Here is a 27,030-nt window from a genome sequence, read left to right as displayed (position 1 = left end):
CTTTATTAACCAAGGCTCTATAAACAGAATATAAAAACTTTACTGCAGTGGTGTATTTATATGCAAAGTGGAAAAAAGCTAAACCATCACAGCCAAAAATCTATATGGGAAAGAGAGACATCCAACAGCAATATAACCACATACTATAAAGATTTTCAAACGATTACATCCCCATGTCCTTGTAATAAGAAAACTACAGAAGACAGGAAAAAGGCTTGTGCTCAGAATCCAATGTGGCTTATGTCTCGCCTGCTCAAAGGGCCCTCCTGCGTGAATGAGACATGGAAAACCCAAGCAGCTCTTTGGGAGCCATTGTGCCTTAAAGCAGCGATTCCCAACTTTTTTTGTGTTGCGGCACACCCTGCACCGGGTTCACTTCATCGTGGCACACCATCGTCTTCATCATCCTAGACTTCTCTTCCCTTTCCTCTCCCAGCACCATCACCTTCTCTTCCCTTTCTTCTCCCCCATCCTCTGGCATCATCATCATCACCTTCCCTCTTCCACCATCTTCTCTTCCCTCTTCCTCAACCCTCCCTCCCCCCAGCATCATTATCACCTTCTATCCCCTCTACCCCCTTGGCATCATCATTACCTTTTTTTTCTCTCTCTCCCTCATCCCTGGCTTCATCATTGCTTTCCTTCTCCACCAACCTTTGTATCATCAGGCTCCTTTTCCTCTCCAACCCCCCCCCCATCCCCTGGCCCCATCACATTTTCTCTCACCCACCCCCTGCCATCCTCACTTTATTTTCCCTTCTCTCTCCCTCCACCCTCAGGCATCACCACCTTCCTTGTCCTCCACCCTCTTGGAATCATCACCTCCCCCCCCCCACCATTAGCATCATCACATTCCCTTTCCTTTCCCTCCACCCCCTATGTCTTCACCAACCTTCCCTTCCTTCGCTGCCCCCCCACGGCCCATTCAGCTGTCCCTTCTCTCTCCTATGTGCTGGAACCTGCAGAGTATGCGAGCAGCGCTTACCTGATGCTGCTTCTTCCTCCTCCTCCGCAATCAGAACTTCAGGGGGAAATCGGGCAGGGCCCCGTGCAGTTTCAACTGCAGAGGAAAGCTAGCAGAGGGAAAAGCAGCAGAAAAGGTAAGCGCTGCTCTCCAAACGCCCCCCCCCCCCCCAGCTGGTGGGAGGACATCCCTCAGACCAGGAGGGAAAGAAAAAGTGCAGCTATGCCTAGACTCCATTGTCTCGTTGGGAAATGCTGCCTCAAAGAGGCTCCTCTACCAGTGATGAGGGCATCCATTTTGTGCAGCAGCCGCAGAACTAGGTATCAGCATCTCTCCCCCCCTCAGGAGAGGGAGACAGGAGGACCTGCCCTTAGTCCTGGATGCTTTTTCTGCTGGCACCAGAATTTGAATGCCTGTTCCGAGAGAAGCTCTCTTACGGTTCCATGCTTGCTCTAATAATATACATTTTGTTTGGCAAGGAGAACACTTTCCCCTGCCCTAGATGGATAAAAGCCATTTTGAATTTGAAGCGCACGAGTGCCCTCTTTACTGATACCAGTCACAGGCAAGCTTTGAGCATGCAGTCAGGAATTAAAAGAACAGCGTAACTTCCAATAAGTACCGAGGTAAAGTTCAGTGTGTGCAATGTTAAGTCAGGTACCATGGACTTGCCCCCACAGCCTTCATAATGACATCAAGAGTCCCGGACACAATTAGTAAGAGTAGAACTAAGAATAAACGCAAAACTGCACCATGTCTATATGGCAACATTTCTGTGAACTGCAAAATCATATAAAAAATGTCTGCCCATGCACTTAACTCCCTTACAAAGGAGGGAGTGGGAAATCATTTAAAACAAGTCACACAACTTCAGACCACAATGGCACACTTTGAATATTCACAGCAGCTTCTGATGTACTTAAAATACTGTTCTAACAATTGCTATACATTAATTCTTCAGTATTCATTTCAAATATATTTAATATAAAACAGGGCATCTAAACTATGACCTCTCTTAGTATATTTTTATCCTTTCATTGTGGTGTTTAAGTCACGTATTTTATGTGCACCTTTTACTTAAGGGAAAGGTATAAAGAGCAATTATCATGGCAAAAAAAAGAAAAAGCTTATTATGGTTGAGGCAGGTGAAACTCTCGGTCAGATTTTAGAAATGTATGGTTCTCTGGAAGGCTTGTCTTGAAAGGGAAGCTCCTACTGCTGCTGATAGCATCCGGTTTTGTGCCAGAAACAGCAGGGCATCGAATGATGTCAGCGTGCCCCCCCCCCTACTTCTCACTCAGACAAACAAGCAGAGACTGCGAGAGCAGCTCAAAATGGACGATGCCAGTGGTGGCAGACGCTTCTCAGTCAAGATTCGACTGCTAGAGAACCACAAGAGTTAAAAACGCTTTTCACTGGACAATAAAACTTTACTGCATTTTTACCAAGACAGTAGTCCTTTAATTTGAGGTAAAATGTTCATGTCAGGTTTCTGAATTTTGTGTAAACATATTTCAGGTTTTAAACATGCATATTAACATCAGACTGAAGATGTCAGACTAGTAAAGTCCAGAGTAACATTAAATTGTTTGTTCATACTAGAAAAATGAACATTTATTTGGTAGACTTCATCGAGGCTGACGTGACAGCTTCAGATAAAGTACAACAATGAGGCTTTGCAGGGTCACATCTTATGTGCGGTTGCTCGGAGGGTTGAAAATGGAAAGGGGGGAGGCAGTGCCACCATCATCCCCGTCAGATTTATTTCACGGTTCAGAATTTGCATTTTGTGGAATGTCATTTCAGAGAATTCTTAGTTTATTAGTGGTTTTGTATGCCAGCGTGCTTTTATAACAAGATACCAGCTTGATGTATAATCAGAGCACTTGAAAAATCCACATCGTAATCTCCTGGGCCATGTGTGATGTACGAAACAAACTGAGGCAATAATAATAATATTCTGATATCAAATTGCCGTGGGTAAACTGGAGTGCAGAGTTAAAGTTTACTTGCCCAAAGTCACAGAAAGAGTGAGAAATGCAAGAGCTCTCGTCTGTTCCACTGCAGTTTTCTATTAGATCGTCCCTTCACCCCCAATAGTGTAATGCATCTATAAAACAACTTTAATGATAATCCCTTAGGTGACCCCTTGACTCATGTTTTAGACAGTAACATGAGAAAAATTAACACCTCAGATAGTCCTCACTGCAGGCCGTCTCTGCTGGAAAAGAGGTATCACTGGACCCTTTTACTATTTCATTTTGATGGCCTGTAATAAATAGGAACATGTAGGACCAGATGAACTAAAGATTTTCTCCCATTTTCTGTCTATAGGGGAAATGCTTAATACAAATGGCCCTGGACTTAAAAAGCTCTTTTAAACAAGGTAAAACTTTTAGCTCAGTCCAAACAAAAGAGGAAAGGAGTTCATCCATCTACTGATGTTCAAATAAGTCTGTGTGAAAGTACAAACTGTCTCCTATCCCTAAGAAATGATGCTCCTCTTGTTGGAACATCACATGCACCAATTATTATTCTTAGCTGTGCCAACATCTCAAACTTAATAGAATAAGCAAAAAAAACATATAGGACTTCTTGGTAAATAAAATTATATATATATTTTTTAAATCTATGTATATCTATATAGATCTAGGTTTATATACACAAACACATATCTATATATATCATTTTTGTAAGTAAAAGTGAGGAGTCTTCAACTAAGGAGAGTTGGGTTAATGTTTAAATAGTGCTACCAAGGTTGAACTGAGCTTGAAAATTTTATCTTCACATACAGCTTTTTCCTTTTGTCTTTAAGCAGTGTGGGTAACAACAGGTATGTCAATTTCAATGGCAGACATGCGGGATCGGGCTGAATAGGAGGGAGTGATGTAGCTGTGCAGGCTGGGAGCCTGGGAATACAGAGGCTGCCAGAATGGGGAAGGTAACGCCTTGCATGCACAGTACCACAGGAATAACAGAAGGGAAGTGAAGTACATGCCCCCTGAGCTGCCAATAGCAACAAACACAGCAATGTCGTAGGAAAAAACAGGACCATATTTCCTGTTCAAGAAGTCATTGTAAAATATGACCCAGACTGACGGAATGACACTCATGGTACCAGCCAGAACAAACAGCAAGCCAGCCACAAGATGGCACCCAGCACTGTTTATGAGACACTTCACGAGCTTCAGATTCGGCATGTTAGATCCAAAGGTTGTGTTACATATTCCTATCAAGCAAAGTATCAGTGCCGAGGCAGCGGTCAGCATGCTGATGGGGAGAGCAAACTGAAGGACCCGTAGGTCTAGCTGGTCAACCATGGCATACCACTCTGTATCGTACAACACACATTCGCTGCTCCCATGATAGCGGGCACACTTCACCCACAGGCCGGTGTGCATGGTCAAGTTCTTCTCATTCCGGTTGTACGTGTAGAGCTTCATCTGTCTCCACTGAGGCAGAAGGGTGGCAGCGAAGAGTCCTGCGATCGAGGCAGTGCCGCAGACAAAGGCCAGCAGCGTGGCGGCGTGAACCTCTTGGCAGCCCATGGTAATCTTGACGAAAGCACCACCCTGCCGAGAACTGGAATGAGAACACATTGTGCACATGTCAGCAGTTTAGGGAAGATTCGTGGCTATCTAGAAAGAAATGACCCAGTTGAAATGGCTGTTGCAGTGGAGGGCCTTACTTACAGGCCGATAAAGTACAGTGGAGTGCACTGTTAACCGGCATTTGGACGCGCGTTTTGGACGCGCTAGCTTTACCCCTTATTCAGTAAGGGGTAATAGCGCGTCGAAAACACGCTTCCAACCCCCCCCCCCCCCCCCCCCGAGACTAATAGCGCCCGCAACATGCAAATGCATGCTGATGGCCCTATTAGGTATTCCCGCGCGATACAGAAAGTAAAATGTGCAGCCAAGCCACACATTTTACTTTCAGAAATTAGCGCCTACCCAAAGGTAGGCGCTAATTTCTGCCAGCACCGGGAAAGTGCACAGAAAAGCAGTAAAAACTGCTTTTCTGTGCACCCTCCGACTTAATATCATGGCGATATTAAGTTGGAGGTCCCGAAAGTTAAAAAAAAAAAAAAAATTGAAATAGGTCCGCGGCTTGAAAAGCGGACGCTCAATTTTGCCGGCGTCCGGTTTCCGAACCCGTGGCTGTCAGCGGGCTCGAGAACAGACGCCGGCAAAATTGAGCGTCTGCTGTCAAACCCACTGACAGCCGCCGCTCCTGTCCAAAAAGAGGCGCTAGGGACGCGCTAGTGCCCCTAGCGCTTCTTTTTACCGCCGGCCCTAATTTAAATTTTTTAGTTTACTGAATCGCGCGCACAGGACACCATTATATTTATAGCATTTTGATAACTCTGCGCCTAAGTGTGGTCATGCCGGACAGCAATCCCAAAGTTAGCAGGATAAGTTTTTCTGAACTAGGACTTTATCCAGCTATAGTCAGTGGTGTGCCTAATCAGCAGCGCTGTGCTGAACATCCCCGACAAGTTAACATAAGTTGTCCGCTCCCTATGTTGTTCATCATCTTTATTAGGCCAGCAAATGTTTTAAAAATGCAAGCTTTTAGAACTACGATGATCCCTCAGACATAAGTTTGAGGAAACTGCTCTCTTTGGGATGAAAGCTTGCATCTTAAAAAACAACTTTTACCTAATAAAGATATCGATCTCTGCCCAACTAATTTCTCTGCTCTCTTGTAGCAAATTTTCTTGGAGACTCTGGTGAAATCTTTGGTTCAGTTAGACATTACTGGCGCAGGTGGGGTTTTTTTTTTTTTGGCATATAAAGCCATCTAAAACATCCAACACATGATCACATAAAAAGGTCTGAAAGAAAAATAAATCCAAATTTGAACATCTTCTGGCTTTGTATCTCTCTGTACCAGGTGGTGTTATAAAAGTGGGACAAAAGACTTCGCCAATTTGTTCTTTTTTCCGTTCACGTCAACCAATGCAATAATAGTTTTGGATTTTTAGCCTGCCCTGCCAAATAATGCTCAAGGCGGCTTACAGCATTATTAGTAATCCACAGTCTCTGCCCCAAAGAGCTTACAGGCATAGCTGTGTGGTTTACATTTTTTGAACGTGCACAGCAACAGCTCCCCATCCCCCGGCAACAGCTCTTAGTTGTTAATTAATAAATCGGCCACAGGACTCAGAGTACTGCACTGATGTGTGTAGGCAGTAAGTCTCAGCAGCAACCTGAAATCATGCTAACAAAATACAAGATGGTTTTTCCACCACCGTGCCAGAGACACATGAAAAAATGAAACTCACACTTATTTTGATTGTATCCCTATAGCTGAATGGATATTCCACTTAATAAAACAAAGATCTGAATTATATGATCAGTGGACCTGACACTGATTAGATTTCCTACATCACATTCCCCTCCGCAGAATGAAAGAAGAAGAAGAAAAAAAACCCTTCAGAATTCTTAAGATTTTTTTTTTTTTTCGTTTAATGCTGTGAGGAACGCACAGCTCTACTGACAAAAATAAATCTGTTCAGGACATCAAGTGCTTAGAGCGGGTTTACAGCATCAGCAGAGTCACAGCAGAGGAGAGAAAATAAACTGTGGAAATTGCACCTTTTCATAGTCTATGGCATCGTTAATGGCCGTAATTAATTTTTAAAATTAACTATATAAAAAAAAAAAAAGCCTGACAGATAAAGCAATGCTTTATCATAAGTTGTACCCAATCCCTTTGCACAAAGCATTTGTAGAAATCATTAAAGGCATCATCAGGCTTGTTAGCTGGCCAATAACTTATTTGTTGTGGCTTGTTGGTTCAAGTTTTCTTCCAGGCCAACCAGCCTCTCTTCCCCTTTTACACCTTTAAATAACAGGGAAAGATGGGATCCTGAGAGCCATGAATTTTAAACCAGGATCCTCTCTCTTTGCTCTCGTCCGGAAGCACAGACTCCATGATTGGAGGAGGGTGAAAGGCCCACAGTACAATGGGAGCTCCTTATTCATCAAGGACTAGCAGGATGGTAGTCCTCACACGAGTGACATCATTAGATGGAGCCCGGCACGGGAAACTTTGACCGACACACTGAGCATGCCCAGCATGCCACTATCCACGCGTCCATGCGGGGTCCCTCTTCAGTCTCTCTTTTTCCATGAAACTAAAGCCTCATGGCTGTGGAGCTTGCGCTTTTTTGCTGTGGAAAACAACTTTTCTTTTTTTCTCTTCTTTCACGAGTCCCTCCATGTGTTTTTCAGGTTTTCCTTTCTCGGTATTGGTAAGTTTCCTTGGTAGTTTGCGGTCGATTACTTACAGTGTCGCCTCCTGGTGGTTGCCGGGCATCGACCGTGCGCTGTTTTTTTTTCCATGGTGTCATCTGGCTTCTGCCATTGCTCCCAGTGCCCCCCGGACCAAGTCCATCACAGACCCCCACGAGGTCTGTGTCCTGTGCCTGGGGGCATTGCATGATGTCCGTGGCTGTGATCTTTGTGCTCAAATGGCCCCCAAGGGTTGTCGGGCATGCCTGGACAAAATGGAAAAGCTATTATTTGGTGCTAAGAAATCAGAACCATCGACATCGGTGCCCGGGACTTCGACCCCGCATAAGGGAGTCTCGGCGACAACCCTCTTGGTGTCTCTTCCACTACTGAGTCCTGGTCCAGAAGTAGGAGAGGGGGGACTGAGCAAGGTCTGTATCCTCGAAGTCCAGATCCGGTTCCTCTCCATCTCCCTCAGCTCCGGGTAAGGAACAGGGTGAGCACTGGGAAAAGTCCAGGAAGAACCGGCATCGGGCTTCATCCTCGAAGCTGTTGGACCATGGTAAGGCAAACATGTTATCTGTGCCTCCCCCGAAGCAGTCCCATCCGGAGGATGTTGTACTCCCTGGTCAACCCGAGGAACATAGCGGATCTCCACAGATACCAGTGAAGGGTTCGGTACCCCCCCCCCCCCCCCCATGGTTCCGGGGGTGATCTGATTCTGCTGCCTCCTCCTCAAGCCGTTCTGTTCTCAGCAGCCTTTGAGGAAGAGTTAGGGAGGCATGTGTAGCTGGAGGTCAGCCAGGCCCTGCAGGACATCGAGCCTCTGGTTCCACCGGGAACGCTGCAGGAGCAGACTCCATTGATGCTTGTGCCTCTATTGGAGCGGCTAGATCTGCTGGCTCAGTGTCTTACCGATGCAGCTGGCCCCGATGCCTCGAGTCCCTTCTCCAAAGGGTACATTGCCGCTGCCTCCACCAGTTCCAATTCCGGTGAGTGATTCCGCAGATAAGGAAGGTCCATTGGGGTCGACGGCACCCAGGCCATGTACGCACCCCAACTGGTGCTAGCCCTCACGGTGCCGGTGCCCTCGATTCCCCCGGTGCCTATGCGCCCCCAGATTCCACCAGTATCTTTCGGTGCCTACTTCCGTCCCACCAATGTTTCCGAGGCCTTTGGGATCTCAGCTTAAGACTCCGGTGGTGGCTCCACCTCAACTGTCTCTGGACTTCCAAAGTGAGGAAGATGCCTCCTACAATCCCTGGGAAAGAGAGGCATCTATTTCCTCCACAGATGAATCTGAGGACTTGCCTTCTGAACCCTCTTCAGCAGAGGAGAGGCATAAGTCCCCACCAGAGTATCTGATGTTTGCTGGATTTGTAAAAGCCATGGCGGAGTCAGCGCCTTTCCAGCTCTTAACAAAGAAGGATTCTAGGCATAAAATGTTAGAGATCCTACAATTTATTGATGATCCTAAAGAAATGGTGGCTGTGCCAGACCATGACATTTTTAAGGAGCCCTGGGAACATCTCATCTCCATCCCTTCAGCGAACCGGAAGACCGATGCTGTCTATCTTGTCCAACCCACCACAGGTTTTGAATGCCGACAATTCCCACCCCAGTCAGTAGTGGTGGAACCAGCCTTAAGAAGGCAAAGAAGCTCTGGACTCATGCTTCAGCTCCCTCGGGTCATAAGCACAGGGCTCTGGATGCTCTTGGATGGCGAACATGCTACGGCTCAATGATGGCAGCCAGGATTGCCTGCTACCAACTTTATATGGGCCAATACTCCAGAAACCTCTGGAAACAGATCCAAGATTTGGTGGAACACCTTCCCCAACAATTTCAGGACGATGTCCAGAAGATCGTTCAACAGGGCCTTGAGTATGACAAAAATGGAGTCCGCTCCGAGTATGACATGTTTGAATCCGCAATGAGGGCTGTGGCGGCCGGCACTGGGGCTTGTCACATGGTCTGCCTTGAGCTTCCAACCTCCATCTCAAAGTTCAGGATCGTCTGTACAGAGAAGAAACTCTTCAGGGACAAGATTAAGGAGGGAGAAGCACAGCTGAAGGATTATCACAAAACCCTTCAGCAGTTGTCAGCCAGCACCTTGGACACCCAGCCCTCGGGCAAGAAGCCTCCCAGGCAATTCATAAGGCACCCTTTCTACTGGCCATTAAAGTATTATCTGCCGGCGTCCCGAGCAAAACCCCAGCGGGCACCAGCTATACCAAGGGCATGGCAGCCACATGCCCCTTGACTGGCCCCTGCCCCACCTCAGAACCCCGCCACAGGGTTTTGACTCGTGGGGGGCCGCCTGCAGCTCTTCGCCGACTGGTAGATTTCAGTCACCTCAGATCAATTGGTCCTCTCCATCGTACAGCAGGGGTACAGATCGCATTTCCAATGGACTCCTCCTAATTCTCTGTGTCCTCGATGAAGATGTTTAGAGAACTAGCAACTACTTTGAGTAGAGCTCTCCGCCCTCGTAATGGCTCGAGCAGTTGAACCAGTACCACCAGGCCAGTAGGGCGACGGATTCTACTCCAGGTATTTCCTGATTCCCAAGAAAACCAGAGGACTTCGCCCCATTCTAGATCTAAGGGCATTAAATTGTTTTTTTTCGTCAGAGAAAAATTCAAGATGGTCTCGTTGGGAACTCTGATCCTTCTCCTTAGAGCTGGGGACTGGTTCTGCATCCTTGATCTCAAAGACGCATATGCTCATATTCCCATTTCTTTCACAGATCAGAGCTATCTTCGATTCATGGTAGAAGGGGAACACCATCAGTATCAGGTGCTGTCTTTCTGGTATGGCGTCGATGTCCCACGTCCTCACAAAATACCTTGCGGTGGTAGGGGCTTATCTCAGAAGGCAGGGGGTACACGCCTTCCCCTACCTCGATGAATGGCTCATCAAGAGCGACTCCAGGCAGGGTGCGCTTCATTCCCTACATGTTACCATACGTGTTCTGGAGGACTTGGGATTTCTAATCAATTTCCAGAAATCCCATCTCCAGCTGTCCCTACAGTTGGACTTCATCGGGGCCAGGTTCGATATGGTCCGGGAAGGCCCTTCTTGCCCCGGGACCGAGCGATAACCCTTGCTTCCCTGGCAAGGGTAATTTCCTCTTGCAATCACATTTCAACATACCAGTTTCTACGCCTTTTTGGGGCACATGGTAGCGACGGTTGACGTCACACCATTTGTGTGGCTACACATGTGCAGGGTGCAGTGGACATTGCGCTTACAGTGGTGCCAAGCCACCCAGGATCTTCGGGCTCGCATCTTAGTCGCCATTCTGCTTCGGCGATCTTTCGCATGGTGAGAGACCCTACCCAACCAGGAGAAAGGAATGCCTTTCTGTGTACCTCAGCCCCAGATTATCCTCACCACAGATGTGTCTCACACGGGTTGGGGAACCCACGTTGCAGACCTCAGTAATCAAGGCCATTGGTTCGTGCAGGAGCAGCATTTCCATATAAACGTCTTGGAGCTGCGGGTGATCCGTTACGCCCTATGGGCATTCTGTGAGCAATTGAGCAACAGAGTAGTCCTAGTTCAAACAGACAAACAAGTGGTAATGTGGTATTTGAGCAAGCAAGGGGGACAGAGTCGTATCTCCTCTGCCAAGAGGCAGTGCAGATTTGGTCCTGGGCCCTTGCGAGAGGCATCTTTCTCTGAGCCGTGTACCTCCCGGGGATGGACAACATCTTGGCAGAAATGTTGAGTCTGGCCTTCCAACGTCACGAATAGTCCTTGGATCAGGAGATTGCAAACCGCATCATCCACCTGTGGGGAACCCCAGACATATATCTGTTCACCTTCCGGAGAACAGGAAATTGGATCATTTCTGCTCCCTGGTCCAAGCAGGCAGGGGATTGGTGTCTGATGCCTTTTCATGGCACTGGGGCACTGGCCTCCTGTATACTTATCTTCCCCTGCCACTGGTCTTGAGGACACTTCAAAAACTCCAACAGCACTGAAGCACCATAATCCGGATTGCTCCTTTTTGGTTGCACCAGATTTGGTTCCTGCTTTTGTGGGAACTGGCCTCCCGCCCTCCAATCCAGCTGGGGACTGCCCCAGACCTGATCACGCAGGACCAGGGCAAGCTGCGTCACCCCAACCTCTGAGCCTTATCCCTCACGGCTTGGATGTTGACCAGGTGACCGTACAAAACCCTGGGCCTTTCGGAGCGGCATGTCTTAGGTTCTGTTAGAATCCAGGAAACCTTCCACGAAGAGGTCTTAAAATCTCAAGTGGAAGAGGTTCTCGGTTAGGTGTGAAGGGCACGGTTTGAACCCGTTTTCATGTCCCACACCAAAGCTTTTGGATTACCTATTGCACCTCTCCGAGGCTGGCTTGAAGACCACTTTGGTGAGGGTTCATTTCACTGCCATTGGGCCATATCATCAGGGGATGGATGGAGCTCCCATTTCCAGCCATCCACTTGTAGGGCGTTTCATGCGGGGCTTATTGCAGCTTAATCTTCCAACGTGGCCCCCAGTGGTCTCCTGGGACCTCAATGCAGTCTTGCTGCATCTCATGAGGGTACCGTTTGACCCCTGGGATCTTGCGATCTGAAGTACCTTTCCTGGAAGGTCATCTTCTTGGTAGCGGTCACCTCAGCATGCAGGGTGAATGAGCTTCAGGCTTTAGTGTCTTATCCACCTTATACAAAATTTTGTCATAAGGTGGTCTTACGTACACACCTGAAGTTCCGCCCAAAGGTGGTCACGGAATTCCATCTCAACCAAGCCATTGTCTTGCCTACCTTTTTTCCAAGACCACATGCTCACCAGGGTGAGCATCGCCCTGCACACTCTGGATTATAAAAGGGCTCTGGCTTTTTACCTGGAATGAAGAGCACCTCACCGCAAGGCCACTCAACTCTGTCTGCTTTGACAGGAACAGGTTGGGGTTTGCAGTGTCCAAATAGACCTTATCTCATTGGCTAGCACACTTTATTTCTTTCTGCTATGCACAAGTGGGACTGCAACTTGAGGGCCACATCAAGGCTCATTCGGTCCAGGCCATTCAGTTTCGGTGGCTCACTTGTATGCGGAACCTGGACTTGGAGTTCACTCCACACATTCGCCTCTCATTATTGTCTGGACAAAGATGGACGACGTGACAGTCATTTCCGTTAGTCAGTCCTCCGTATTCTATTTCAGCCTTAAAAATCCAACTCTTCCTACCATTGGGCCCTTTCTTTGGGTGCAGGCTTGCTCCCCAGGTTTTGGCAGCTCTGTTGTGCACGTTTGAGCCTGTTAAAGGCTGCATACATTGAAAGCAGCCTGTAGCTACATATTCACCCATGTGTGAGGACTACCATCCTGCTTGTCTTGGAGAAAGCAGGAGTTGCTTACCTGTTAACAGGTGTTCTCCTAGGACAGCAGGATGTTAGTCCTCATGAAACCCTCCCACGGAGTTGGGTTTCTTTCAGTTTGATATTTTATTTTCGCAAACTATATGTTATAAGACTGAAGAGGGATCCCGCATGGATAGTGGCATGCTGGGCTTGCTCAGTGTGTCAGTAAAAGTATCTAGAAATTTTGACAAAAGTTTTCTGTGCCAGGTTCCATCTGAAAATGCCACCCATGTATGAGGACTAACATTCTACTGTCCTTGGAGAACACCTGTTACAGGGTAAGCAACTCTGATTTCTGGGCATCAACGCTATCTAGCTGCCCTTTATCAAAACAAATTCAGTCAGCTTGTGGTTTGTTGATAAGGACCTTTGTTTTCATTTTTTATTTTAATGTTATAACAAAAAAAAAAAAAAGTGACAGTGGAAAAATGACTTGTCCACCGACTTTTGTCCTGTGTGTTATAACAGTAATTTTTCCACCGATGCTTTTTTGTTATAACATTGAAATTGCTAGGAAAAGTAAAATAAAAAGGGAAAAAGAAGGTCGTTATCAACAAACCACCAGCTGGCTTAATTAGCAGGAGCTTGAAATATGAGAGCAGCAACACCACCTCTGGCAAGGTGTCAACCCTTACTGTCCTCTCCTGAACCTTCACTTCCCAAACAGGGGAATCAGGGCAGTGGAAGAGCCAGGAAGTAAAATGGAGACTGTTTCAAGGTAATTCTCTGGTTTTTGAGATTATGAGAAGTAATGGATCTCTATATTTATTGGTGAAATTGGAATGGCATCATCCATCCAAAGCAGGAATAAAGCACTGTTGAAAAACTAATTACTCTTCAGCCTCGGTTGACTGCACTTTCATCCTTAAGGGGGAGAGAACCTTTAAAATTATCTCCTGCTTCTGTGGTCAGAGAGCAGCTCGCTGCATAGAGTCAGCAAGGCCCCAAGTCTCTTGGCATGTGAAAATGCTACTCTCGCTAGATGGTAACATGTAGAGAGGGTCTTTTTAAACAAGTACATGTTTTTTGTCTTTAGAAGGTGAATGTGACCATGCAGCAGGAGAAAAATAGTTTAACATCCCTGGACAAGAAAGTCAAACTGTAGGAGAGACAGAGGGCTCAGCAAGAGCAGTCAGAATGCCACCCCCTGTGTGTATCCGTTCAACATCTCCCAGCAGGTGGACAGCAAGACAGGCTTGTCTTGGTCTGCTGCAGACCATGAACCCTAAAAGCAATGCTAGCGTCTAACCAGGGAGAAAAGAAAACATGTATTAGAACAAGCAATCTCACACGTAGGCAATTCAAAGCATTTTTCTTAATCTAGCTCTACTGCTTAGCAAATTCACATGTATTTAAATATGGATTGTTATGTAGAAATATTTGCATCTTAGTTTAAAAACTGGATCTATCCTGGAATATGATTTTGCTTAGGGTCTGGCAGCACTATCGGCAGGTCCTGTTCAGTTGTTCGATGGGGACATTTGTTTTACAGCACTGGAGACAGTCCCTCTTCAGAGAAGTGGAAATGGGCACCAGGCTGGTAAGTACAGGTCAGTCTGACCTATAGTAAGTAAAGTACTGGAGATGCTACTAAAGGAGAGGATAGTGAAGTACCTTGAATCCAGCAGGATACAAGATCTAAGGCAGCAATAGTCATACACCCACCATCTATTGTCTCAAACAAATCGGTTCAATTTCTCTGACTGTGCAAGAACTGGGGATTGTATACTTAGCTTTAGTAAGGCTTTTGCAGGCCAATGCAATACAGTGCGCTCAGCCGAGCACACTGGTTAACCTGTGGTTGGACACGCGTTTTGGACGCGAGTCCACAACCCCATATGCTATAAGGGGATTAGCGGGTTCAAATGTATGTTGATGAGGCTATTAGCTATTCTCCCCAATTCAAAAAAATAATATACGCTCGACGTGCACATTTTTACCCTCAGAAATTAACGCTTGCCCGGAGCGATATTAAGTCAAGGAACAAAAAAAGTGTGCCACAGACAGGTCAGGAAAAGGGATGATTATTAACAAGCGTCCATTTTCCTAATCTGAGGCTGTGCACAGGTTAGGAGAACAGAGCATCCGTTTTCCTAACCCACTGACAGCCACCTCTCCTGGGCGCCTGCTGAGGAGGATCTAGGGGCGCACAATTTCCCCTAGTGCCTCCTTTTTACTGCGATAGCCAATTTAAATATTAAATTGGACGCCCCGTAGAGGTTGATCGGTGCACGTTAGGAGAGCGGATGCTCAATCAAGAGCGCCTGTTTTCCCCGGGCCGATATTACATCGGCCTGTTGATGCTGGTCTTGCACGGGTGGCTGATAAACAGCTTTAGATTAGAAACCAGGATAGAAACCGTTTGAAGGACAGGCAACAGTAGGTAGCAGTAAATGGAATTCACTCCAAGGAAAGCGAGGTTATCCGTGAAGTGCTTCAAGGCGCTGTCCTAGCTCCAGTTCTGTTCTGTATTTTTATAAGCGATATTGCACAGAGGTCGTCAGGAGAGCTTTAGCTTTTTGCAGATTATTCAAAACTCTGCAGCAGAGTGGACATACCAGCTGAAGCAGAAAAATTTAGGAGTAATAAGAGAAAATTTAAGGAGTTTATTAATTTATTAATTTTTTTAATTGCCTTGTCTATGAACAACTCCAGGCAATTTACAAACATAATAAAACACCCTTTACATTAACAAACTCATAAAATAAAATTTAAATATCCTCAATTTCTTGATCCACTTTCCATATATCTTACCCAACAGGCTGAAAGGCACCCTCCAAATTTAGTCTGATCTTCCCAGATCTCCTACATTTGCAGGTCGATTTTAAAAGCCCTACGCGCATCAAACCCGGGCGATACATGTGACTTGGCCCAGCATGCACCGCGTGGATTCTAAAAACCGCACGAGTAAGCACATATCTCCTGATTTGAACCTAAAAATTCTTTTCACAAAGAGGGGCGGGACTGCACCATGAAGTCTGCACCCAAGTATTTATGCATGCAAGTGCGCATCGGGGTCCCCTACTGTGTACCTTTACTTCTGCTATGGACGGCGTGTAAAAAACAAAACTAGGCTAATCAGCGGGGTGTTAAGGGTCTGGGCTAACAGGGTAAAAGGGAGGCAAGTTAGCTAAGGGGGTTCAGATGTCCTCTCCTTTACTGGGGCGAACTGGGGAAATGGGTAATTGCGTCGGCGTACGTATCTACTAAAATTCCACCCCCCCCCCCCCCACTTACGCGCTCGAGTCACCATCTGTGTGCAGATGTGCGTCAATTTAAAATCGTACACACGTACGCGTGTATAGCTGATTTTATGACATGCGTGTATGTTATAAAATCGCCGCATCCATGTCTGTGCCCTGGCAAACATGCACACATGTGGGCCTGCGTGCAGGTCTTAAATTTTACTTCTTATTCAATAACTTCACCTCCCATCGTCTGTCACAATCCTTCTACCAATACTCTCACACCAGCTGACTTCTGGAGAAGCCTGTCTGCTCCCTGAACCGCAAATACAGTGGTTCCATGTGCAGTGTAAAGAGGCGCGCCGGAGAGTGGAGATGAGTGGGGACAGAGAAGAGACAGCTGAGGGGGGATATGACAGAGGTCTTTAAGATCATGAGAGGTCTTACATGAGGAGATGTGAATTGGTTATTTACACTTTCGAATAATAGAAGGACTAGGGGGCATTCCATGAAGTTAGCAAGTAGCTCATTTAAGACTAATCAGAGAAAATTATTTTTCACTCAACGCACAATAAAGCTCTGGAATTTGTTGCCAGAGGATGTGGTTAGTGCAGTTAGTGTATCTGGGTTCAAAAAAGGTTTGGATAAGTTCTTGGAGGAGAAGCCCATTAACTGCTATTAATCAAGTTTACTTAGGGAATAGCCACTGCTATTAATTGCATCAGTAGCATGGGATCTTCTTGGTGTTTGGGTAATTGCCAGGTTCTTGTGGCCTGGATTGGCCACTGTTGGAAACAGGATGCTGGGCTTGATGGACCCTTGGTCTGACCCGGCATGGCAATTTCTTATGTTCTTATGACAGCATTTATGCAGGTGTAAATACTTCTGAGCAGATGTAAATGTGTGTGCATCTGCCGTGCTGCATTTGGTGCATACCCGCTAGTTTTCAGAGCAGACTTATGTGCATAGTTCCTCTTTGAATCCTGAGGCTTAAGGTGAGCATAATCACCTTAAAAACGTTGCACAGGCTTCTATAGGTGACCACTCTAAAGAACCTAATAAAGGGAAAACATGGCCCCTTGCCTTCAGTCCCCCACCCTCACCTTTCATACCGTGTGTGTCATTAAGATTTAATATAAACGTTAGATCAAACAGGTTGCTCTAACAATATGTTTGCATGTTGCCATTGCGAGAGACTGAAGCTCTGCCTCTGATTCATGGAGTGGCTTTATCCATTGCAAATAATCTAGTCTGCAGAGCCTACTGCTACTTCCAACCCCACCCCTGAAGACCAGATTAGTCCTGAGAATTTCCAAAGGGAAGGCAGGAAAGCTTTTGTTATGTTGGTCTTATTTTAATTTTTGCTTTAACTGTAATTGTTGTATTATGGGTGTCTATTATGTAAGTTTATTGTAACCCGCTGAGGTCTGTGGATCAGCAGGCTATACATTTTATAAATAAGCAAACCTGAGGGCTGGGGCTTAGCCACGTGGATCAAATTGAACCTGTGAGTTGCCTTCTAAATCTGTGCAACGTGTTATGTAGACTTGCAAGCTTGACCCCACACGTACTTCTGATGTTCGCTTAAAGCTGGACCAATATTAAATCCTGCCTGCTGAATCCCAGACTGGCAGGGCTTGCTGGCAAGAGGCTCTAACCTAATATGCGTAAGAGTCATGCCTATGGTGCTTCCAAATCCATGAGAATTGTACATGACGGGGGAAGGGACCAATGTGCACCAATCAAAGAAGAGATGTTGGAGTGATCATATCTGATGATCTCAAGGTAGCAAAACAGGGTGATAAAGGTGGTGGCAAGAGCCAGACTATCACTAGAAAAATGGGGAACTGACAATGCCAGATCACTGGTGGGGCTGCATATAAAATAGTGTCCTGTTCTTGAGGTCCTACCTCCAAAAGGATATAGACAGAGAGTAGAGGCAGCTCAGAGATTGCACCAAAGACCCAATGCAATAAAATGAAAAAGGCTTAAATATGTACACCGAAGGAGAGAACCAAGAATGCAGGATAGAGGCATTTGATGCCTTAATTGTTACGTGTTCACATTTTGTGATTCTCTTTGAACTAGCTGTGGAAAGGTGGAATATAAGTAAATAAAATAAATATAAATATCTCAAAAGGTATAAATAATACAAAAGAAGCAAATATCTTCCAATGGAATAGAAAAGCAAGAACAAAACCCAAAACAAAACTGAGTACCTAAATTTAGGAATATAAGTTAGGTGCTTCCTTTCAGCTGAACTTAGGGGGGGTCAATGTTTTTAGTTGAAAATTCAATTTAACTTAACGTAGGAGCAAAATTTAAGCCTGCTATTCATTTGCCTACATTTAGGAGCTTAAGTAAGGTGCCTAATACTGAAATATCAGTGAAAAGCACAGGGCTGGATTTTAAGATTTTGGCACCCAAAGGCAGAGTGCTTTTGTGGCTCCCTTTTGAAGCTCTGCCAGCACATGACCCTAAAGTAAGCAGCAGCAGGCTTCTCTTTGGCCTAGATATTTGGCATCTTCAAAATCTGGCACCCTGGGCAGTTGCCTGTACCTAAATCCAGGCATGGCTTAGCACCTTTTTTCTCCCACCCTAACTCTGCCCCCAAAGCCACCCACTTTTTAGACTTCTAGTGAAACTAAGGGGGTAATATTCAGTCACTAGCTGGATTGCAAAGTTAGCTAGATAAAATTATCTGGCTAATTTTGGAGGGATATTCAGTGGTGTAGCTGCACTGTTGAATATAGCCAACTATCGTTTATCCAGCTATCTTTAGGACTACCCTACTATTACTACTACACATTTCTATAGTACTACTTGACGTATGTAGTACTGTACAAACAAACAAAAAAAGAAAGTCACTACAGTACAGAGTTATCCGGATAAGTTACCTGGCTAACTGAATATCAGAGTTAAGTGCATAATTTAGCCAGCTGATTTAATTCTGCCCCAGAATGCCCGTACGAAATCTAGCTAAATTTTAGATAAGTGGAGGATATATTGGAAAGTTGTCATTTAACCTGATACCTTGTGAATTATCAGGTTAAATGCTGCTGAATATTGAGCCCCAGGAGTCTAAATTTAATAACTCAGCACTAGTATATTTTCAAAAAAGTATCAATTTTAGGAGCCCAACTCCCAAAGTCAGGAAGTAGCAGAAAGAAATATTTCTTTAGAGAAATGGTGGTGGCTAAGTGAAACAACCTCCTAGCAAAGATTTAAAAATCAAACAAACAAAAAAAAACCATTAAGAGTTCAAGAAAGCACAGAGGATCCTTAGATGTGAGGGTGCAGCCTGAGATAAGGCAGGCTCTGAGGTATTGCATCATGAATGGTCAGACTTATCAAATCTATGTTTGTACATTTCACCGATTATTCAGGCAAAGACATTTGAAATAGTGGGGTAGGTTTTGTAGTGAGTGTGTGTATCTGATATAAAAAGCAACCCAAAGGTAGTTAATTCCAGTGTCTGTCTTTCTCTCCCTCCCACTCCTAGTCATCCTTTGATTTATAGCCAAGAGCAGTGGTTCTCAACCCTGTCCTGGGGACCCCCCCAGCCAGTCGGGTTTTCAGGATATCCACAATGAATATGCATGAGAGAAAATTTGCATACACGGCCTCCATAACATGAAAATGTTCTCTCATGCATATTCATTGTGGATATCCTGAAAACCCGACTGGCTGGGGAGGTCCCCAGGACAGGGTTGAGAACCACTGGCCAAGAGACACTTTCACTTTAAAAATCAATTAGGCTGTTAGCTAAAAGGCAGGATTGACCCAGTCCTTATCAAGAGTTTAATTATCCCCTTGCAGGTCACTACCAGATTAATATTGAATACACCAATAAATTTAAAGGTCTCTTATTTATGCATTCCTATGCCCTTAGCAATCTAAACTTAACTAAGAACTCATCAAAATTAAGATGAATGCAGCAATCCAGCAGCAAGAAGGGGGCCTTCCAGTCTTTTGCATAGTGTCACATTTATGATTTTTTAACCACCAGTGAGAGGTTATATATGTGCACTCAGTGCAAAGAGCTCCTGGCTGTCAGAGAACAAGTCTGATCTCTAAAGGCTAGCGTGGCAGACCTTCGAGTAACTGAGGTAAACAGAGAGGTATATAGAGGAGATTTTCAGGGACATAATAGCCAAATCCTAACTCCAGTCTGGCAGTCCTGGTGCTGCCTTGGAGAAGGAAGATCTCCTGGTCAGAGAGTATCGCCCTGGTGTAGCAAGAAGTTATCCTGTAGCAAGGACTTGCTCTCAAGGTGATACGTTGTCTTCTTGCACAAAGGAGGAGTCTCCCAGGGCTACTGCCCAGAAGGGAAGGGTTAGGTCGGCTGTCATAGTTGGTTATTCAGTAATTAGGAATATAGATAGTTGGGTGGCTGGTGGATGCGAGGATCACCTGGTAAGTTGCCTGCCTGGTGCAAAGGTGGCATTCTCACATCACCTAGATAGGATTTTAGTCAGTGCTGGGGAGGAGCCAGCTGTCATGGTACATGTGGGCAGCAACAACATAGTAAAATGTGGGAGAGGTTCTAGAAGCCAAATTTAGGCTTTTAGGTAAAAAGCTGAAATTCAGAACCACCAGGATAGCATTCTCTGACATGCTTCCTGTTCCATGTGCAGGTCCCCAGAGGCAGGCAGAGCTCCGGAGTTTCACTGCATGGATGAGAAGATGGTGCAGCGAAGATGGATTCAGTTTTATAAGGAATTGGCCAAAGTTTTAGAGAAAGGATGGGCTGAACCTTAAATCAGAGTGGAACAAGGCTGCTGCCACTAACCTTTAAAAAGGAGATAGAGCAGCTTTTAAAACTAGAGCAAGGCAGAAAGCTGACAGTCGCTCAGCAGCACATGGTTCGAAGGGAGGTATTCCAAAAGATACTAATAAAAAGGAGAGTTAGGGCATCAGAGGTTCCAATAGAAGAAAATAAAGTCCATATGCCTATAGGTAAAGAATCACATGAGCTAAAACATTCCAAATTTTTCCTGTCAACTGAAAAACAGGTTCGTAATACAAACAAAAAACACACTTTGATACGTCGGTATGTCCTTGCCAGAAGTTTAAGAAGTACAATGGGAGAGTTAGAGTGTATAGCCATGAATGATGAGGGAGGATGGGGGAACTAATCCCTTAGCTTCCCCCACCCTCCCGACCCCCCAAAAAACTTTTTACAGGTACCTGGTGGTCCAGTGGGGGTCCCTGGAGCGATCTCCCGCTCCCGGGCCGTCGGCTGCCACTAATCAAAATGGCACCGATAGCCTTTGCCCTTACTATGTCACAGGGGCCATCGGTGCCATTAGTCAGCCCCTGTCACATGGTAGGAGCACAAGATGGCGCCGGCCATCCAGTGCTCCTACCATGTGACAGGGTCCAGCCAATGGCACGGATACCCTGTTACATGGTAAGGGCAAAGGGCCATCGGTGCCATTTTGATTAGTGGCAGCCGACGGCCCGGGAGCGGGAGATCGCTCCAGGGACCCCCACTGGACCACCAGGTACCTGTAAAAAAAATTTTTTTGGGGGGGGGGGGGGGGGTGGGGGGGGTGGGGGAAGCTAAGGTATTAGTTTTAAAGGGTCAGGGTGGGTTTTTTGTTTATCAGCTCGGGCGCAGCCGATAAACAAAACTGCGATCGGGCCCGATGAAAAAACCCCACATGTGAATCGGAACCGGAATCCGAACCGATTCTGGTTCCGATTCACATCTCTACTGCAATGACAGGGAGGATCAATTTGATGGGGGGGACTTTATGTCCAGGATGGCATAACATTCAACAGGATAAAGATCCTACAAGAGACTAAGTGTACAGTAGAATCTTTAAGGGTAGAAATCCTTTGAGTATTGGAGAAAAGCATAAAATTATTAGTATATTACTGTTCACCTGGTTAAAATGATAAACGGACAATGAATTGCTACAAGAAATTAGGGAAGCTAACGAATTTGGTAGTGCATAAAGAGAGGTAAAGTTCAGGGATGGAATAAATGACTATTTCAAGGAGCATTTGGTTCAGGAACCGATGAGAGAAGGAGCTATTTTAGTTCTAAATTTTAGTGGAATGCAGGATTTGGTGAGAGAGGTAACAGTTATGGGGCCACTTGGCAATAGCGATCATAACATGATCAAATTTGAATTAATGCCTGGAAGGGGGACAATAAGTAAATCTCCAACTACGTGGCAGCTGTTCCGGCTGAGGTGCAGCAGAATTTTTCTACTGATCCGCAGAATGAAACAAACATCTGGAAAAACTGAAGGTAATCCATGGTTACCCCAGCGCTTCATAGACAACGACACTAATGCCAACAAAATCGGTCTCCAGCCACGCACTTTAACTTAACTCATGCCCTAACCCAGGCGCTAAACAACCCACGTACAAAACCCTGCATTAACTGATGCATGCCTTACAACACAGCCCATGAATAGTTAATTTGCCTCATTTGCATACAATAGCGCTAAACTAGCCAAGTATTTTTAAGCAGGTTTCTGCATGCCTTTTTCCCACGCTAAATATGTTATTACAACCCGCCTAAGGCTAGTGTGGAAAAAAACATGCAAGTACACACAAAAACCCGCAGCAGCTTCAGCACTGCTTATTACATCGGCTCCTAAGAAAGGTGGAAGGAAGGCTAAACAATTGCCAGCAAGGTTAACAGGCGAGGTGAAAGTGGCTATTTTAGCCTAAAGAAATTCCTTCAAAAATTGTAAGAAGGATCCATCTGAAGAAAATAGGAAAAAACATAATCATTGGCAAGTTAAATGCAAAACATTGATAAGACAGGCTAAGAGAGAATTTGAAAAGAAGTTGGCAGTAGAGGCAAAAACTCATAACAAAACCTTTAAAAATATATGTGAAGCAGAAAGCGTATGAGGGAATTGATTGGACCATTAGATGATCGAGGGGTTAACGGGGACACTTAGGGAAGATAATGTCATCGTGGAAAAACTAAATTAATTCTTTGCTTTGGTGTTTGATACCTGATTCGGAATGTCTTTCAAGGGCGATGATTCAATGAACTGATCCAAATCATGTTGAACCTGGAAGATGTACAAACTGAAGCATAGCAAATCACCTGGACCAGACAGCATACACCCCACGGTTCTGAAAGAACTCCAAAATGAAATCTCAGACCTATCATTAAAATGGTTCATTTAACTTGAAGACTGGAAGGTGGTCAATGCAGTCCCGATATTTAAAGAGGACTCTAGGGGTGATTCAGGAAACTACAGACCAGTGAGCCTGACTTCAATGCAGGAAAAATAGTGGAAACTATTCTAAAGAACAAAACCACAGAATATATAGACAGACATGGTTTAAAGCAGTGGTCCCCAACCCTGTCCTGGGGGCCCACCAGCCACTCGGGTTTTCAGGATATCCACAATGAATATGTATGAGAGAAAATTTGCATGTTGTGGAGGCAGTGCATGCAAATTTTCTCTCATGCATATTCATTGTGGATATCCTGAAAACCCGAGTGGCTGGTGGGCCCCCAGGACAGGGTTGGGGACCACTGGTTTAAAGGGTCACAGCCAGCATGGATTTACCCAAGGGAAGCCTTGCCTAAGAAATCTGCTACACATTTTTGAAGGGGTTAATAAACATGTGGATAAAGGTGAACTGGTAGATGTAGGCGTTTGACAAAGTCCTTAATGAGAGGCTTCTAAAAAAACCCTAAAAAGTCATGGAATAGGAGGCGATGTCCTTTTGTGGACTGCAAACTGGTTAAAAGACAGGAAACAGAGAGTAGGATTAAATGGTCATTTCTCTCAGTGGAAAAGGGTAAACAGTGGAGTGCCTCAGGGATCTGTACTTGGACCAGTGCTTTTCAATATATATATATAAATGATCTGGAAAGGAATACGACGAGTGAGGTTATTAAATTTGCAGATAACACAAAATTATTCAGAGTAGTTAAATCACATGTGGATTGTGATCAATTGCAGGAGGACTTTATGAGACCAGAAGACTGGGGATCCAAATGGTAGACGAAATTTAATGTGGACAAGTGAACGGTGATGCATATAGGCAAAAATAATCCATATTATAGTTACATGATGTTATATTCTATATTAGGCATTACCACCCAGGAAAAAGATATAGGTGCCATAGTGGATAATGCAGTCAGCTCAGTGTACCACCACGTTCAAAAGAGTAAACAGAAAGTTAGGAATTATTAGGAAGGGAATGGTTAATAAAACGGAAAATGTCATAATGCCTCTATATCACTCCATGGTGAGACCACACCTTGAATACAGAGTGCAATTCTGTTTGCTGCATCTCAAAAAAGATATAATTGCACTGGAGAAAGTACAGAGAAGGGTGACTAAAATGATAAAGGGGATGGAATGGTTCCCCTATGAGGAAAAGTTAAAGAGATTAGCTTGGAGAAGAGACTGCTGAGGGGGAATATGATAGGAGTCTATAAAACCATAAAAGGACTTGAACTGGTAAATGTGAATCGGTTATTTACTCTTTCAGATAGTACAAAGACACTCCAAGAAATTTGCAAGTAGCACAATTAAAACAAATTGAAGAAAATTATTTTTTACGCAACACACAATTATGGTCTGTAATTCATTGCCAGAGGATGTGGTTAAGGCTGTTAATGTAACTGGGTTTAAAAAAGGTTTGGATATGTTCCTGGAGGAGAAATCCATAAACTGATATTAATCAAGCTAATTTAGGGAATAGCCACTGGTTATTACAGTCTTTAATAGCATGGGATCTATTTAAAGTTTGGTAGTTGCCAGGTACATGTGTCCTGGATTGGCCACTGTTATAAACCCGATACTGGGCTTGATGGACCCTCGGTCCGACCCAATATGGCAACTTATGTTCATACTTGCATTAACTCCTGGAAGTAGACATTTCCAGAGCCAGGATTAATGCCAGCAGTATATGAGGTAAATCATTTTGCTTGTGCAATTTTGATGTAGTGCACTTTTTGCTGATGATTTTATTTTCATGCAGCTTCTGGAAGGGAAAATTTACATAGAAAAAAAAATCATGCAAAAATATCTACAAAAAACCCCACTGGGAACTTTTATGAGAACATGCTAAATTTTTGAACCAGGCTTATCCTTCAACTTTGTTTTCCTTTTGAAGTAGGGACGTGTGGTCTGGCTTTCCTGCTTAGTGATATTGGGGGAGGGGGGGGGGGAGAGGGAAGGGACATAGGAGGAGGAGCCTACCACCATTCAGGAGCATTCATAACTTTTACCATTGTTGCCAGAACCAAGTGCATTCAGAGAAAGTCTGCTGGAGGTTTCATTCATTGCCATCTGTTGGGGAGTGCTGCATATATTTCACTGTCATTAACTATACTGTAAAACAGACTTGCTTAAACAGGCACATTACACTATTCATTTATTTACTGTCTAGTTTTGGTTCCATAGGGATAATGAGAGGTCTAGGAACCTATGGTCAGTTGTGGTTTAGTCAACCTAAATAAGATAAAGTGACCATTTATTACCTCAGATTCCCCAACCACCACTGCTGCCTGGGCCCATCACTCTTCCATGCAGTTCAGGGTAGCAGGTCTGCCCCATGCCATAGCTCCAGCATATGGGCCTGGCAGTAACTTCACTTGGGACAGAGCCTAAGCTGCCAGCGATAGCTTCTCCTGAGCTGGAACAGTGCTAAGAGCCATTACCTTAAATTTTAGTTACTAGGGCACTTGGGTGACTGGTATTTTTCTGGTCTCGCCAATCAAGCATGCTCAGATATCAGAAAACCCAGCTCTGCCAATCCCAGCCACTAAAGGAGTGATAATGGCACATTCAAGAAAATCTACACCACCGTATTTTAATTGTCTGAAATGGGCTGTAAGGAAGTGAAGTGGTTAGCTCTTTCCCTCTTGAAGCTGTAACTAGTGCCTTTCCCTTGTTCCCAGCTTCAGTCTGCCTAATATCCAAAAATCCAGAAGTAGTTTTAGAACAGTAGTTCTTAACCTTTTTTTGGGTCACTAATACCTTTGAGAATCTGATGAAAGCTATAGACTCCCTCTGAAGAAAAATTCACAAAAACACATAGAAAAATTTTGTGCCCAGTGCGCAGACCCCCTTGAAGCTCATCCATGGACCCCGGTTAAGAACCCCTGCCTTAGAATCAGGTCATGAAAATACAGCCGTAGAAGCTAAACTAGATCTGTCCTAGGCAAATCACCATCTTTCAAAGCTATAATTATTTGTATTACACATGAGAAGCATAACAAACTGCAAAATTGGCAGCATCAGTAATCCCTATCAAACAAGACATCAGGTTATAGCACATAAAAATCACGGGCAAGATTAATGATGACAATAAAAAATAACAAAAGGTAAAATACTACAGCAGCAGTGAAAAGTAACCAGCACTTTGTAACGCACCTACATTAAAATCCCATGAAGTCACACCCGACCTCATTAATATACCTGCCAATGAATATGCAAAGAAATCAAAGAAACCAGCTTATTCGTGTTATGAAATCTGAACAACCTATGCACAGTGAATTCCGGAAGCTGGTAAACCACTCGCAAGCTCTCTGCTTTTGCCAGAGAAATAATAAAACTGATCACTTACGGATTACATGATTATATAACTGTACGTTTAAGAAGAATGTATTTTCAAGTCAAAATATAATTGTACTAACAATAAAGAATTTAAGTCCTCCCTCCTCTCCATCACACACACACATAGACAATAATTACTGCAGAAGATCAAATTATATCGCTAATCTTTGTTTAAAAAAAAAAACCCTATAGGGTAAATAGAGGGTATTAGCTGCTTCCCTTTCTTAAAAATAATAAGACTTTTCCCAGGCACTGTATTTGCTAAGCACATTTTAAAATATTCTAAAAATGCTAACACAAATGCTTACAAAATAAATTCAACCAGTTAAAAAATTATATCTACAAACACTGATATTAATAGCACCTACCAGTTCCACACACACTGCAAACACATTAACAGCAAACAAGGAGCTTCTACTCCCACACGCTCCTACTGAGCATGCCTGGAAGTGTGTGGCGAGCTCTTCTTGTAGGATCCTGGGATTGTAGTCTTTTGTCTTATGCTTTGTATCCTGTATTGAGATCTACAGACTACAAATCCCAGGATGTCACGCGATCATTTCTTGAACCCTCCCAACTGGTGAAGCACAGTATTGGGGTCACCACAGGAGAGAGAGAGAGAGGAGCAGATACAGGATTTATTATTCAAGTCTAAAACAAAAGTATTCGCGTGCAAGGAATCCTTCACCTTGCCATTGGACAAAGTGAA

The 27,030-nt window shown here is 44.6% G+C and overlaps 2 protein-coding genes across 5 annotated transcripts in view; one reads left to right on the top strand and one right to left on the bottom strand.

Annotated features, from left to right (window-relative positions):
• Positions 1-27,030, top strand: part of ADAM22 (ADAM metallopeptidase domain 22) — a 730,321-nt gene that overhangs the window by 353,502 nt on the left and 349,789 nt on the right. The gene's annotated exons all lie outside the window — the stretch shown is intronic.
• CLDN12 (claudin 12) lies at positions 861-26,769 on the bottom strand. Its single transcript, XM_029588792.1, has 2 exons — positions 26,690-26,769; positions 861-4,546 (listed from the first exon to the last, which is right to left on the bottom strand). Exons 1-2 carry the CDS (start codon positions 26,713-26,715, stop codon positions 3,775-3,777), a joined length of 798 nt encoding a protein of 265 aa, XP_029444652.1. The 5' UTR covers positions 26,716-26,769; the 3' UTR covers positions 861-3,774.

The sequence above is a fragment of the Rhinatrema bivittatum genome, chromosome 2 (genome assembly GCF_901001135.1).
Source record: "Rhinatrema bivittatum chromosome 2, aRhiBiv1.1, whole genome shotgun sequence".
In the NCBI taxonomy this organism is placed as follows: Eukaryota; Metazoa; Chordata; class Amphibia; order Gymnophiona; family Rhinatrematidae; genus Rhinatrema; species Rhinatrema bivittatum.
This window is presented reverse-complemented; position numbering and strand designations above follow the sequence as displayed.

What these genes read in the sequence shown, in the direction of transcription:
- CLDN12 (XM_029588792.1), bottom strand. Translation starts at nt 26,715, where the DNA reads ATGTGTTTGCAGTGTGTGTGGAACTG. An exon ending in TTGCAGTGTGTGTGGAACTG is followed by an intron (nt 4,547 to 26,689) that starts GTAGGTGCTATT and finishes TTCTCATTCCAG; the next exon opens with TTCTCGGCAGGGTGGTGCTT.